The sequence below is a fragment of the Danio rerio genome, chromosome 2 (assembly GCF_049306965.1).
Source record: "Danio rerio strain Tuebingen ecotype United States chromosome 2, GRCz12tu, whole genome shotgun sequence".
Classification (NCBI taxonomy): Eukaryota; Metazoa; Chordata; class Actinopteri; order Cypriniformes; family Danionidae; genus Danio; species Danio rerio.
Genome location: NC_133177.1, coordinates 40,707,506 through 40,722,500, shown reverse-complemented (window position 1 = coordinate 40,722,500; position 14,995 = coordinate 40,707,506). Strand labels below are relative to the sequence as shown.

General features: G+C 34.2%; 1 protein-coding gene across 16 annotated transcripts in view; it reads left to right on the top strand.

Moving 5' to 3' along the window:
• Positions 1 to 14,995, top strand: part of myo9b (myosin IXb) — a 59,786-nt gene that overhangs the window by 37,826 nt on the left and 6,965 nt on the right. For 8 of the 16 annotated variants that reach the window (XM_073927975.1, XM_073928019.1, XM_017351952.3 and 5 more), the window contains 13 exons: positions 1,174 to 1,286; positions 1,364 to 1,828; positions 2,241 to 2,328; positions 4,204 to 4,380; positions 6,517 to 6,608; positions 6,728 to 6,819; positions 9,354 to 9,538; positions 9,656 to 9,763; positions 9,868 to 10,038; positions 12,681 to 12,722; positions 12,832 to 12,943; positions 13,026 to 13,099; positions 13,509 to 13,698. In XM_073927975.1, the coding sequence (XP_073784076.1) occupies positions 1,174 to 1,286; positions 1,364 to 1,828; positions 2,241 to 2,328; positions 4,204 to 4,380; positions 6,517 to 6,608; positions 6,728 to 6,819; positions 9,354 to 9,538; positions 9,656 to 9,763; positions 9,868 to 10,038; positions 12,681 to 12,722; positions 12,832 to 12,943; positions 13,026 to 13,099; positions 13,509 to 13,698 (1,909 nt within the window). The remainder of the gene's footprint in view (positions 1 to 1,173; positions 1,287 to 1,363; positions 1,829 to 2,240; positions 2,329 to 4,203; positions 4,381 to 6,516; positions 6,609 to 6,727; positions 6,820 to 9,353; positions 9,539 to 9,655; positions 9,764 to 9,867; positions 10,039 to 12,680; positions 12,723 to 12,831; positions 12,944 to 13,025; positions 13,100 to 13,508; positions 13,699 to 14,995) is intronic. The other 8 variants (XM_073928003.1, XM_073928036.1, XM_073927998.1 and 5 more) reach the window with 1 other exon arrangement.

The window sequence follows — 14,995 nt, the reverse complement described above, 5'->3', positions numbered from 1 at the left end:
TCAAGACGTTTGTGCTGCCCATTACATTACAAACCACAGCAGAGAGCAAATTCTTCAGCAGGATAGCGCTCCTTCTCATACTTTGGCCTCCACATCAAAGTTCCTCAAATTAAAGAAGATCAAGGTGCTCAAGGATTGGCCAGCCCAGTCACCCAGACATGCCCATGATTGAGCATGTCTGGAGTAAAATGGAGGAGGCATTAAAGACGAGTCCAAAGAATCTTGATGAACTCCTGCAAGAATGCTTTCTTTGCCATTCCAGATGACTTTATTATGAAGTTATTTGAGTCATTGCAGAGATGTATGGATGCTCATGGGAGTCATACATCTGTACATTATTTCTGTTAAGTGACAAGACTTTTGTCTAAGCAAAGTCAGACCTTATTGTCCTAATTAAATAATTAAAAATCAAGGCATGATCATATTTTATTTTGGTAAAATAAGCGTAAACTAGAGGCCTTTGTCTTTCATATAAGCCACTTTTGATACCAAATGATAATCTAAATGTCAAGTTAGCATTTGTTGTTCCACTTGGATTGGTGACGAGACTTTTTTCAGGTAGTGTATGTTTCTTAAGCTTACCAAGGATGTTTATTTGTTCAGTTTCAATCAAAGTGATCTTTCTAATGTGCTGATTTGCCATTCTATTATGATTAGCTATAATTAGTGCTAAATCACAAATAATAGTTGTGAAATAAAAAAAAAATCTGCTTCAGTAAACTGACAATATTATTACAAATTAGATTATTTTGAAACTTTAATTAGTTGAAATGTCACATTAAGATCATTTATTTGAAATAAACATTACATTATACATATATTTTAAATGCATTTACTGTCACTTTTTATCAATCTAATGTATCTGATGAAAAAATAAATAAAAACAAAGTTGTTTTCAATATGCTTTTTACAAAAAAGTTATATTAGCATACTTTATGATAATGCCATGGATTTCACAAAATATATAGCAGCACTACTGTATTCGATATTGAGATTCAAATGGAAAAAAATATTTGTACTTTGTCCTGCACTTTATACTGCATATATTATGTAACACTTTTACAGTATTTATAATTTATTTGTGACCATCTTCACACTCAAATGTATTGCAAATATGTTTGGGAAGCTAAATAAATGATAATAGAGTCATTTTTTCCTCCTCTCATCCCACAGCGATCATGGCGTTTTGTGCGTGAGACGTACAGATGCAGAGCTGCTATTGTGATTCAGATTGCATGGCGAAAGTCCAGGCAGAGAGCAGAGCAAGAAAAACTCAAAGCACAGGCGTATGTCAAGGTTATCTTTGGTTTGTTTTTGTTCAGGTTTTGTTCAAAAGTCTTAGTAATTTGTTTGTCCTTTTTAGATTTCAGAGAGATCTGAACAAGATTGAGGAGAAGAAGCCCAGCCAGCCCAAACCACTGCCTTCACTGCCTAATGAATCCCGCACAGCTGAATCAAAGAAAACTGATGAACCGAGACCACAGTTAAACACAGACACCAAACCTAAAATCCCAACACAACCTACTCCGGGAATCACAAAGCAACTTAGCGTTAAAGAGGACCGACTGGGTCGGAGTAATAGAGGAATGGTTGGCAATAAAGAAAGACATCCGTCTCCTTCAGGCCTCCCTCGGCCTGTGTCTCTACCACTGAATATGAGCCAAAGCGCCTATAATGATAGTCAACATGCTGTACAGCTACAGCGGCAAAACAAGTCAAACAGGCTGACAGAGAAGCCAGAGAAGTGGAAGGAGAGGAGCAGTGATGCCGCTCGTATGGGGAACATTGATGAGATAAAGCCACGAAGCCATGAGAAAATAGGTTTCATGTAAGAATTCACTTTAAGTCATGTTTTAGAATAGACTTCTTTTTTTCTGATTTATTTTTGTGTGAACTATGTATTTAAATGAAATATGTGTCTGTTATTACTGGAGAAACCATCAGTATTTATATAGAATAGACTTTTTATGTTAATTTGTACATAGAATATATAAAATGTTCTTATATGTTCATTTATGTAGAATAGACTTTCTTTTATGTTCATTTTTTGTGATTAATTTTGTATAAACTATATATTTGCCTCTTGTTCCTGAAAATACTATCAATATTTCATTTTTTTAAACATCTATGTAACCGTGTTTAGTCATTTGGTTATAAATTTTCACTTTGCTAGAGTTTATTTTGCAATAATGACTGGGTGATTTTCTCATATTTATTTGCTACTGTTTTCTATATTTTAGAAAACCTGGTATTTCTCTGTCTCTGGATAATGTGTCTCGGATGAGCTCTTCAGAGTCCGACAGCTCAGCCTCATCATCCAGGAATGAGGTACTCTTTAAAAGCTAGTTAATGTTTGTTTGTCAAATCAAAAATGTTGTGACTACTTCAAAAATAATTTACTTTCATATTTTATGCAGAAAAACAAACATGTGTAAACGTATAATATAATGTTCAAACGTTTGGTGCCATTATGTGAATATTTGTTTTTAACATGGAAACATTTCTTTTAATTGAACTTTAATGTACAGAAGTCAGAATTATTAGCCCCCCTTAGATTTTTTTTTTTCTTTTTTTTTTATATTTTCCAAATGATGTTTAAAAGAGTCAAAAGGCAGTTTTCACAGTATGTCTGATAACATTTTTTCTTCTGGAGAAAGTTGTATTTGTTTTATTTTGGCTAGAATAAAATCAGTTATTAATTATTTAAACACCATTTTGAGGACAAAATTATTAGATCCTTTAAGCTAAAATCTTTTTTGTTAGTTTACAAAACAAACCATTAAGCTATTAATTCTGACTTTAACTGTATGTCTGTAGTGTGGTTAAATAGTTAAAATCCACTAGACTTTTAATGCTGTCCCCACAAATCTGCTGTTTCAGATGTAACCTTGTGTGTATTTGATAGTTTGCAGACAATAAGATGCTAAAAAAAACCTTAGGTTTTTTTATAACACAACATGTGTCATTTGACACCTATCTTTCTGTGTGAGTGCCTTGGTTGTGCATGCTCAGAAAATATTATTTGAGGAAACAAGGCTTTTAAATGCTTGCTGCTAATAAACGTTCATGATTATGAAGATCTGCAATGTTACATGAGCATGTTAGATGTGATAAAACCAAAATTGGGCATATTGTATTGCATATCATAGTCTGTAGAGGCTCTGCCTTTTCCTGAAAAGGCAGCAGAGAGCAAGAGCTCATTTGCATTTAAAGAGACATGCACAGAACCAGCATGTTTTTATTATTTCACAAAAAAATTGGGCATCTACAGCATGATATAATAAATGATCTGGGGTGTTTTCAACTAAAACCTCACAAATATGTTCTGTGATGAATAAATTCTTGTATTAAAATTTATAAAAAAGCATAATAGGTCTCAATTATGCAGAGGCTGAGAGAGCTTAATGTGCTGCAATTTATGAAAACTGATGCAATTACAAAAAACAAACCAAATAATCCTCACAACGCAAACACATTAAGAAAGTGAAGTGTACTGCAAATTTTCACAATGCAAACAAATTAAGAAAACACATTCCAATTTCTCACAATCCATGCAAATAGCATGAAACTCAGTGGAAATGTTTCGAGGGCACCCAAAAATGTGACGGACCCAGCTTTTTAGCTTATGGTTATTTTGGATAATAATGTACAACAAACAAATGAATCGTGTAATCAGGATGTTCAACTTACCTTTCAAAGATCACCTACAACTTAAACAATAGTAATAATAATAACACAATAAGCAAATCCTAGCCGTGTCCTTCATTTTTTTTGGGTCCTTTTATGTTACAGGCTATTTTCATGTGTTGTGAGAAATTGCATTGGGTTTTCTTAATATGTTTGCATTGTGAAAACTTGCAGGGCATTTTTTTTTTAAATGTTTGCGTTGTGAGGATTTGCAACATGCTTGTCATAAAACCTTGAAGATCGTTTCATAATTTGCTCGTGTTATTTCATGTGCTTTCTTAAATTGCTGCAACTTAAGCTCTCTCAGTCACCGTACATTTAATAATTTTATATGGCATGGACAAAATTTACTTATTTTCAGCAAATAAATGCTCCTTTGACAAACATAGAAAGCTTTTGAACACTGGTGTATGTTGAGAGAATGTCATACAGTAGGTGCTATATGTATTTTAATGGACTGGATCAGCAGGTACAAGTCACTCTTTTGTTCCACCTAAACTAGTTCACATGTCATAGGTTATGGTTGAGAACCGTAAGCGCCTCAAACACAAGCGTCGGCTTGCGCGTCCCCGCAGCGGGCTGAAGGTGGATGATTTGGATCTAAGTGACTCTGCGTACTGGAGTTTTCCCCTACCTCCCATAAGCCCCGCTGCTCCCAACCAGTCCATTACCCAAGTGGTAGTGGAGGCTGTGGTAAAAGATGACCCATTCACAACAGCTGCTTTTGCACGCAACAGCTAACATCTAAGAATCAGCTCAATGTGGAGACTGCTCTTTGGAAACCAGGCTCGTCCTTTTCTTTGATGTTTCAGACTGGAAGCTGGTTTCTGACCTTTTTTGTATTATTGACACCATACATAAACTTTGATGATGTCGCTAGTTGTGGTTATAAGTAAATGCAGTAAATAGATTGATTGAAAATCATGCTTTATGGTTGTTAGGTTGCAGATATGTTTTAAGCTTTTGATTCTGAAAATGAACAATGCTTTTCTGACTTCAACCATTTGTAGTGTAGAAGTTCAACTCTAATAATACTAATTGTAAAACTAATACCCTAGAAAACACATTCTGTTAAACACCACATTCTATTTTATATTAACTGCACTGTAAAAAATATCTGTTAATTTACATGTTCTGTATTAAGTGGATTACTTTGGCTACGTCCGAAATCACATACTTCCATACTATATAGTACGCTAAAAAAAGTATGCGAGCCGAGTAGTACAATTCGAAAAATAGTATGCGAGAAGTACCCGGATGACCTACTTCTGCCAGTGAGATTCTGAAGTGCGCATCTGATGCACGCTACACTATCCTAGATGCACCACGAGAGAATTTATGAATGGGAGTGAAGCGACGCAACTGACGTGGTTATGTGATCATGATAAAATGGCGGATGTAGTACTTCCGAGTTTCATTCATACTGTATAGAACGTACTTTTCTAATGGATGAGTAGTACATTTAAATTCAAATGCACTACCTGCTGAGTAGTAGGCGATTTTGAATGTAGCTATTGTGTTTCCTGTTTATTAACAGTTGCATTATGGGAGATTTATCTCTTCTCTGTTGACCTGATGTTGAAAATTCAATACTTTCCCCCACACTCCAAAGACATGCGCTATTGGTGAATTGAACTAAATTGGCAACTACATTTGCTGAAGTGTATGAATGTGTGTGAATGTAAGATTGTATGGGTGTTTACCATTACTGGGTTGTGGCTGGAAGGGCATCCGCTGCATAAAACATGTATGTGCCAGAGTAGTTGACGGTTCATTTAGCTGTGGTGACCCCTATTAAATCAGGGGCTAAGCCAAAGAGAAATAAACGAATGAATGAAATTCAATAATGCAGCTTAGCAAAGTAACTTTAATTGGCATTTTTAGTAGTTTGAGACAAGATATTGTTAGAAAAATAATATAGAGTGAATCAAGTCTGTAAAATAACTGAAAGTACTGGCAGTTTGTTACCAGGTTTTTGTACAGTAATTTACAGCACAAACACAGACAAAATATTAGTTCAAACTATTAAAAATGTCAATAGGAGTGCATTTTTAACATCAGAAGCTTCTGGAAGAAAGATCAAGATCCCATGATGCAATTCAAAAGAATTAAAAAAATAAAATAAAAAACACGAATCACCAAATACAGAAATCTGTTTGTTTACAAATATTTTTTACAGTGCGTTTATGTAACACTCACTGATTTCAAGCTTAAACAGCCTCAGTATCTGCTTTTGTGAATTGAAAATTTATTATTTATTATTTCACAATGGTGATTACTTCGGCTCTGAAGAGCTTTAGCTACTTATTTAACAATACTTGTCAGATTTTGTGCAGGTTTAACAATACAAACTTTGTACAGCAGTCTGAAAATATTGTTAAAATTTCATTACTCGTAGCAAAAAAGGTCAACATGGATTTCGGGATGCTGAGTGGGAGGTGTAATACCGGTGGTGGCACTAATTGAAGGAAATAAGCCCAATCAATCTGCCATATTACTGAACTTCATGGTTATTGGACATTCTTGGCTAAACAGTTGTCACTTAAACTGTTGTTTTGCATCTGCTTAAATGTTGTCTTGCTTTTTCTTGAGCTGTATGTGCTTGGTCTGCTGATCTAAATGCATGGTGGGATTATGCTGTCAAAGCTTATTACATTACAGTATGTGCAGTTTTTATTGGAATGATTGTCAAAGGTTCAGGATTCTGCTCAATGAAATGGTTTTGTTTTATCTGTAGTCTCATGATCATCATTTTGAGTATCGTAAAAAATACATTGGCCTTTCATATACATCATTTTGAGTATCTAAAAAAATAAATTGGCCTTACAGATGCAGTCGTCTGTAGAATCCGATGGGTGTTTTCCATTCTCCAATAGATCACCAAGTGAGGAAGTGATTGCACCATCCATTACACCAGAAAGGTGATCACCTGTATTACTATTTTAGCATTTATCTGGAATAGCACAGCTAATGGCATTTCTTTGTGTTTTATTGTAATTATGTAATCAACATTTAGTAAAATTATGTTCTTGTTTTCTAGGAAGGGATTCTTAAAGTTTTTTAAGAAGCGCTCAACACCCCAGGATGGGACTATTACTATGGTGAAGACTTTGGCAGAAAAAGAGGAACTAGGTTATTAACAATTTATTAATCATTTTAGGTTTGATCTAGAATTGAACAAATTTCATTTTGTAAAGCATTATGGATGGATTTCTTTTGTTAATATTTGTGTGCTATGGAAGAAAATGAAAATGAAAACCACATTAACAATTTCATCATAAAACACTTCACAAAATATCTGCCCAAACTAAAAATGAAAAGAAATTTTATTGTGACAGCACAACATCCCAGTCAAGTTGATAATCAAAAAAATGAAAGTTGTCAACTTAACTTTTTTATTTTCACTGCATTTCTTCATCAAGAATGCCAATATTAAAATGAAAAGCCAAACTGAAAAATAAAATGCAAACACAATTTTTGCTAAGCTTCTTAAAGCTCTGCATACCCGGTTCTGGGTCTGTGACATCATTTACTTCTGAATTCTATATATTTTTTAGGTCCGTACAGACCCAATACCCCCATAAGTGGTTTCATTCTCTGATCAGTTAGAATAGAATTTTTGCATAGATTATGATCAGCAGTCTAGACCACAGAGAACCTAAAAGATACTTTCAAATTTCAGTTAACAAAAAAAAAGAAGTGCCTCTTTTTGTAGATGTTTATTATAACACAGACAACATATACAATAATTTTAATCACTTTCAACAGTGTGTTATGAAAATTTAAAGTGTTTTTTGTTTTTTTTAATGATACCAAACTTTTGCATTTACACCTCTGCATGTGGATTTTGTAAGCTTTTCAATTTAGGTAGGCAAAATCCAGGTGGAAACCCCAAAATTTCACTTGAATTTCAGAGGTTGATGTTCACGCTATAATAGTGTAACAATTCAAATGAAAATGTACATTAAAGTTTCCTTTTTATTGACATTTTTACTTCAGATTTCATTTTCAACATCAACCTGAATGCAAAGCCTATGCTGAAATAATTTCATTTTTAATTTTGGCAGATATTTGGCGAACAGTGTTTAATAATGAAATGATTAATCTGGTTTTCATTTTAATTTCCAGTGTTTATTTGATTTATTTAAAATTGGCAGGATTTACTTTATATAGTTTAAAGCATCTCAAAATTAAAGAATATATTTTTGTATCAATAACAATAATATTCATTCATTTTTATTTTGGCTCAGTCCCTTTATTAATCTTGGGTCGCCACAGCGGAATGAACCACCAACTTATCCAGCACGTTTTTACACAGTGGGTGCCCTTCCAGCCGCAACCCATCTTTGGGAAATAATAATAATATAGTACAGTTAAATGTAATGTAGTACAGCTCAAATTTCTGAAGGTTAAAGCAGTCGAAATGAGTATAAAGAGCTCAGGTGCAGTATGCTACAATTATTTTAGCTCATCTACTTAATAATTCCTTACAATTATATAGCAATTAACTGGACACTCAAGGCTCTTTACACATTGGGGGAATCTCCTCATCCACCACCAGTGTGCAGCATCCACCTGCCACCAGTTATATTGCACTAAACCAAACACCAGTTGATGGGTGGAGAGTAGACAGAGTGATGAAGCCAATTATGGTATGGGGATAGTTAGGAGGCCATGATGGACAGAGACAATGGGCAAATTTGGCCAAAGGACATCTTGGGATTTGTAATGACCACAGAGAGTCAGGACCTTGGTTTAACGAAAGATGGCTCTCACTGAGCAGTATAGAGTCCCCTTCGCTATACTGGGGTGTTAGGACCCACACAGACCGCAGGTTGAGCACCCCCTGCTGGCCTCACTAACACCACTTTCGGCAGCAACCTAGCTTTCCCAGCTTTTCCAGGGAGTGACCTGGCGCAGCTCTGCTTTGCTTCAGTGGATGTGAGAGTTTCTAAGAGCTAATGTAATGTGGTACTTCCACAGTACATTACTAATCTCTCTCACTCTTTTCCACTCTTCTCCCAGTCTCTTTTACATTTTACCGACTGTAGTGGTTTCTTACTTTAGCACCAACAGATTTTCAGGCTATTAGATTTTTCGGTTCTGTCCAGTTTTCTTGCTATGGCTGAAAGGCCTGTCTCTTTGACCTTCATCTGGACAGCCTGCTGCCTCTTTAGAAAAAAAACATTCATCATTTTGGGAAGTCAGTTAAAAAAAATCTGTAAAGTTAAACTGCCAGTTACATCAGGTAAGACATTTAATGAAAGAAATTAGCACTAGGTGCAGAGTAACACCAAAAACTGAGCTGATCTGAAAGTGATTTCTTAGTTTGATCAATGTTACATTGTTAAATGCTCCATTTTATTTTTGCATAATATATGAAACTCATGAAATGTGCTTAAACAACTACTTTCTTACTCTAGTTAGGATAAATTTGAACAGGACTAAGCAGTGCAACCTTTAAAATTAGGAAATGGTAGGCTGTTCTTTAAGTTTGTGAAGACACTAGCAGAAAGAGAAGCGCTAGATGAAATGATTGATTGCCCATTCTGTGTTTATGTAAATAAAATTTAAATAATTTATGTATCTATCAATTATGCAGTATTGAGTAAACATTAAATGTTACCATATCACCTCTTTTTCTGTCTTTCTCTTTGGGCCAAAAGCCAGTGGAAATCACTCAAATTCTCCGCGCACCAAAAACTCAGGCACATATCCTGGAGCCCATCGCAACCCCACCATTAAAATCAGCCGAGCTACTCGTACCCAGGTGCAGTGGAATGCTTCGCTGGACAGAGAGATCACTGACACCAATGAACTCCGCCACCTGGATGAGTTCCTTGGAAATCAGGTTTGTGATTTATGTTCTTTCTGAAAGGCAAAGCTGAAGTTCCAGTCCTGGGTGTTAGAAGTGAAGTTTCTGTTCATTGCTCATATCACTCAATCTGTGGTGTGATGTTGAATCTAGATGAATGATCTAAGCACACGCTCAAAGGAGCTCTCGGAGACGGAAAAAATCTTCTTCACAGCCACCACGCAGTTCAGAGAGACCATCAAAAGCATGTACTCCATCTCTGTACGTTTTTCCATGCTTCTCTCATCTTTCACTCATATTTTCAGGAGGTAATCTTCACACTGATAGCAGTTGTTGGTAATAATCTGTTTTCCTATCTCCAAAAGAATCCCAGTATTGGCTATAAAGTCCTGATGTCTGGTTACCAGAAAAAGGTGGACAGTCTCGCAGGAAAGAAGAAAGCATCCGAGGTGCCGCTTGTGGTGAATCTTTTCCAATCAGTTCTGGATGGATTTATCAGGGGCGAGCTTAAACGAATAGACGCAGAGCCTTGTAAGGTAAATAAACTTGAACTGTAGTGATGCCCTTTGAAGTCTTGTTGTTCTCAGATATGTTTTTGAGATGGAAGACAAATTATCACTAAATCTGGGCCAACAGATTAGTGGATTTCCACAGAAATGTATCATGTTTTAACCACTTAGATGAGTGAATTACTCTTAAGCAACAGATTTGATCACATTTTTAGCAATTTCACACAAGTCTGCTATTTTCACTTTTTATGCATCATTCTAGTTTAGCAATGGTTGGATTATTTTTAAAGATGTCTCATTATTATTATTATTATTATTATTATTATTATTATTATTATTATTAGGGCTACATTTGTTGTTTAAAAATAAGATTAAGCATTAATTGTTATATAATTTTTTTATTATTTGCACAGAATTTTCTGATGCCATTACATCAGTTTTTAGGGTCATATGCCCCATTAAAAAATGATCTGGTGCAGAGCCTTGTAAGGTAACTTTACTTGAACTGTAGTGATGCCCTTTAAAGTCTTGTTGTTCTCAGATATGTTTTTGAGATGGAAGACAAATTATCACTAAATCTGTAGCATGTTTTAACTGCACTTAACTGAGTGTATTACTCTTAAACAACAGATATGAATATATTACAAATTTTACACAAGTCTGCTATTTTTCACTTGTCATGCATCATGCTAGTTTAGTGTTGGTAGGATTCTTATTTAAAGATGGCTCTTTATTGTTTTTCTTCTTCTTCGTCTTTTTCCTATTATTATTATTTTTATTACTAATAAGGCTACATGTATTGTTTAAAAATACAATTAAGCATTAATTATGTTATATGTTCTTTTAATTATTTTAACACAGAATTTTCTGCTGCCATTACTTCAGTTTTTAGGGTCATATGCCCCATTGTAATTGAACTCAACTTGAACTGTATTGATGCCCTTTAAAGTTTTGTTATGCACAGATAAGTTTTTTTAGAATAGGAGACATATTATTGTTAAATCTGGGCCTGCAGGTTAGTGGGTTTTCGCAGATTTGTATCATATTTTATTTTGACTCCACCAAATGTATTACTTTTAAGCATACTGTAGATTTGATAACATTTTTAGCAATTTCACACAAGTCTGCTATTTTTTACTTGTTATGCACCATTCTAGTTTAGCGATGGTTGGATTATTTTTAATGATGTCTCTATTATTATTATTATTTATTATTTATTTTATTATTATTTTTATTATTAAGGCTTAATTTATTTTGTTTCAATTAAAAAAATTCATGTATGTTATATTAAATCATTTTTATTTATAAAATGGAATTATTTGAACACAAAATTTTGCGCTGCCATTAAGTTTTTAGTCGCATACTCCATTAAAAAAATGTAATAGTCTGATCCGGTACAGAGCCTTGTAAGGTAACTTAACTTGAACTGTAATGATGCCCTTTGAAGTTTTGTTGTCAGATATGCATATAGATAAACCTATAGAAGACCAGTTACTCTTAAATCTCTGCAGATTAGTAGAGTTTCACAGAATTGTATCATATTACATTATTACTCTTCAACAACCGATTTGATCATATTTATAGAGTCTGCTAATTTTCACTTGGTAGTCACCATTCTAATTTAGTGTTGATAGGAATATTTTTTTATGTTTCTTAAGATAACAGAGGCTAAATGTATTGTTTAATAATAAAACATTAAAGACAAAAATAAAACATTCATTATTTTTACAATTATTTTAACTGAATGCTCTGCTGCCATTGCTTCAGTTTTTAGGGTCATATGCCCCGTGTAAAACAACAACATTTTAATTATTATTATTGTTGTTTTAGTTGTTATCATTATTACTATTATTATAACCATTTTTCTTCCAGGAAAAACACATTGAGGTTAAAAATCTCTTTTACAAGAGCGTCTGGCCAAGATACATAGGCAGTATACATGTCACATGGGTCTAACAGACGACAAACAAAAAACAATTTACAGTTAACATGAATCACACATTTAGAAACAAACTATTCAAAACATAGACAAGCATTTAGTGAAAACAATTCTTTAAACTGCAACTTTGTTTGTAAATTATTGCATGCAAAAGGTGCTGCGTAGTTAAAAAGCCTTTTTTCTCATCTCAGTCCGTACTTTAGGAACAGACAGTAAATTATTATCCTGTGACCAAAGGCCATAGCTAAGGACAGGTTTTTTGCAAATGTAATTCTGGAGATATAATGGGAGTAAATCCAATGTAGATTTGTAAACAAAGATATGCTAATGCCTACGAATGGACAAAGCAGACCAACCTAGCCTAGCATACAAAACACGATGATGAGTAAGGGATTTAAAATTTGTTACAAATCTTAGTGCACCATGGTAAACAGTATCCAATTCGTGCAGACTCTGAGACCAAGCATGCATATAGATAACATTACCATACTCCAACATCTGCATAAGTTTTGCAATAAATATTTTTTATAATTGTTAAATCTGCCTCTTTTGTAATGTAAAAATCCAGACTCTCTTTGGTGTCACTTTAGATTAATGTATTGTGTCCTTACATAAATCTTTTATTTTTAGAAAATATGAAATGTCATTCACATTTGATCCTGACAGAGTTGTCCGTTGTTCTTGAATTTATCTTGGGGACGCAAGACAAACGCCTCTGTCTGTTTTTCAGGTTAAAGAACGAAATAGAAGAAAATCTAAAAGAGAGGCACATGTAAGTTATTTTCACAATACAGCAGTGCATTTATATTTATGATATATGTCAAGTCTTGGAATATTTATTTGCACCTCTTCTCACCTCTTCTATTGTTTTTTTCTGTAAGCCTGACAGCCCACTGGGACACTTATTTAGCACATACCAGGTGACTATTATGCAATCATGTGACCAGTGCACCTCTTACATATGGGGAATGGAAAAGGCCTTCATGTGCAGCTGTAAGTGTTTACAATCCTTTTCACTGACCAGTGCAAGCTGACAAGGATTTTGTGAGGCTTAATTGTGCATTTTCTGTTTTAGCTTGCAAAATGGTGTGCCATAAGAAGTGTCTGAGCAAGATAACTATAAATTGCACAGCTCACTATATCAGAAAGGTGAGAACTGCTGCCATATTACACTACATAGTATTGATAGATTACATACAGTTGAAGTCTATTATAATTATTATTAGTCCTACTGAATTATTAGTATATTGTAATTATATCATAAAATATAATGTTATCTTATTATGTTCTAAAATATCTTGTCATTTTATAAAATATCCTAAATATTATAGGAAATATTGCGAAAAATTCCTTGTTCTGTTAAACATTATTTGGGAAATATTTGAAAAAGCAATAAAAAAATCACAATAATGTTGACTTCAACTGCGTATAGCAAACATTCTGACAATGTGTACTCAACCATACTGATAGAATAATACGACCAGTTACAAAAGATTAATCTCTGTAATAAAAGATGTGGTAAATAATTACAGTGTCTTTGTACATTTTCGTCATTCAGAAAGAAGGTGAGCACACCCTCCACTTTGGCGTTCCTCTCTGTGCCCTGGTCCACGCAGCAGACTCTGTGCCCTTCGTCTTAGAGCAGATGCTAGTACATGTTGAAATGAATGGACTGTACACAGAGGGCATCTACCGCAAGTCTGGCGCCGCATGCCGAGCCAAAGAGCTTCACCAAAAACTAGAGAAAGGTAAAAGTGAGATCTGATCAGTCTTCACTATCAGCAATTAGAGGGTTCTCAAAATAAAACATTTTATGACCATTGCCACGTGCTTGTGCTACTTTTGACATGTCTATTTTAATTACTGTATGCTTTTTTAGATGTTACCTTTCATGTAGTGTGTAATACAGCTGAAAATATAGTTATAAAGCAAACATAGCTTATGATTGAAAATTGTCATTATTTATGCAGCCTTTACTTGTTTCAAACCTGAACACAAAAGAAAGACAGGTGAAAACCTGTTACTATTGACTTCCATAGTATTTGAGCCTGGTTCTCTCGAGGTTTTTTAATTCTTCACTTTCGCTATTTGGTGAAGTTTTTTTTCCTTGCCGCTGTCGCCACTGGTTTGCATGGTTCAGGATCTGTAGAGCTGCGCATCGATGGAGAGCCACTTCAGTGTTTGAACTCTCAGTAGTGACTATTAAACCACAATGAACTCAGCTAAACTGAACTGACACTATTTTTCACAATCTACATTGTAAAAGCGCAAAACAAATAAAGGTGAATTGAATTGAATTGAATTGAAATTAAATAAATCGAATTGAATACAATTCAATTGAATGGAATTGGGTTGGATTGAATTTGTTTTTCTTACTATGCAAGCCAATGGTTTTCAGCTTTCATTAAAATATCTTGTTATCCGTTTAGCAGAAGAAAGAAACTCATTAAGGTTTGTAACCACTTGAGGGAGAATAAAGAGTAGAGAGAACTACTATCACTTTAACCACAAAAGATCATCTCTGAAATGTAAGCATTTCTATTAAAAAGTATATAAATTATCATTTTAATAAAGAAAAAACTCTTATTTCTCACCTTTGGTCTTGAAAATACACTGATAGTACAGTTGAGAAGTTCATCAAGAAAGAAGTCCACTAAATGAAGTAAAATCCAAAATGTTTTCCACAAACTTGGTTAGTTAGTTTATTTATATAGCACATTTTTTACAACACAACATTGCCCAAAGTGCTGAACATAATGAATACCAATTAAAATAACAAGTCCTACGGAACATATACATGACAATTAAAACATAGGACAAACCCCTCATCATTCAAAAGGCTCAAATGCTAAATAACAGAAATGCAGTTTCAGAAGCTTTTTAAAAACGGATAAAGTTGGAGTGTGTCTAATATGGGGTCAAAGCTGGTTCCAGTATTTTGTTCCAGTATTTTAACAGCAAAAGCCTGATCCAAACTTTACTTACACCGGGAACTTGGTACAGTAAGAATAAACTGATCAGAAGACCATAGTGACCTACCCTGGA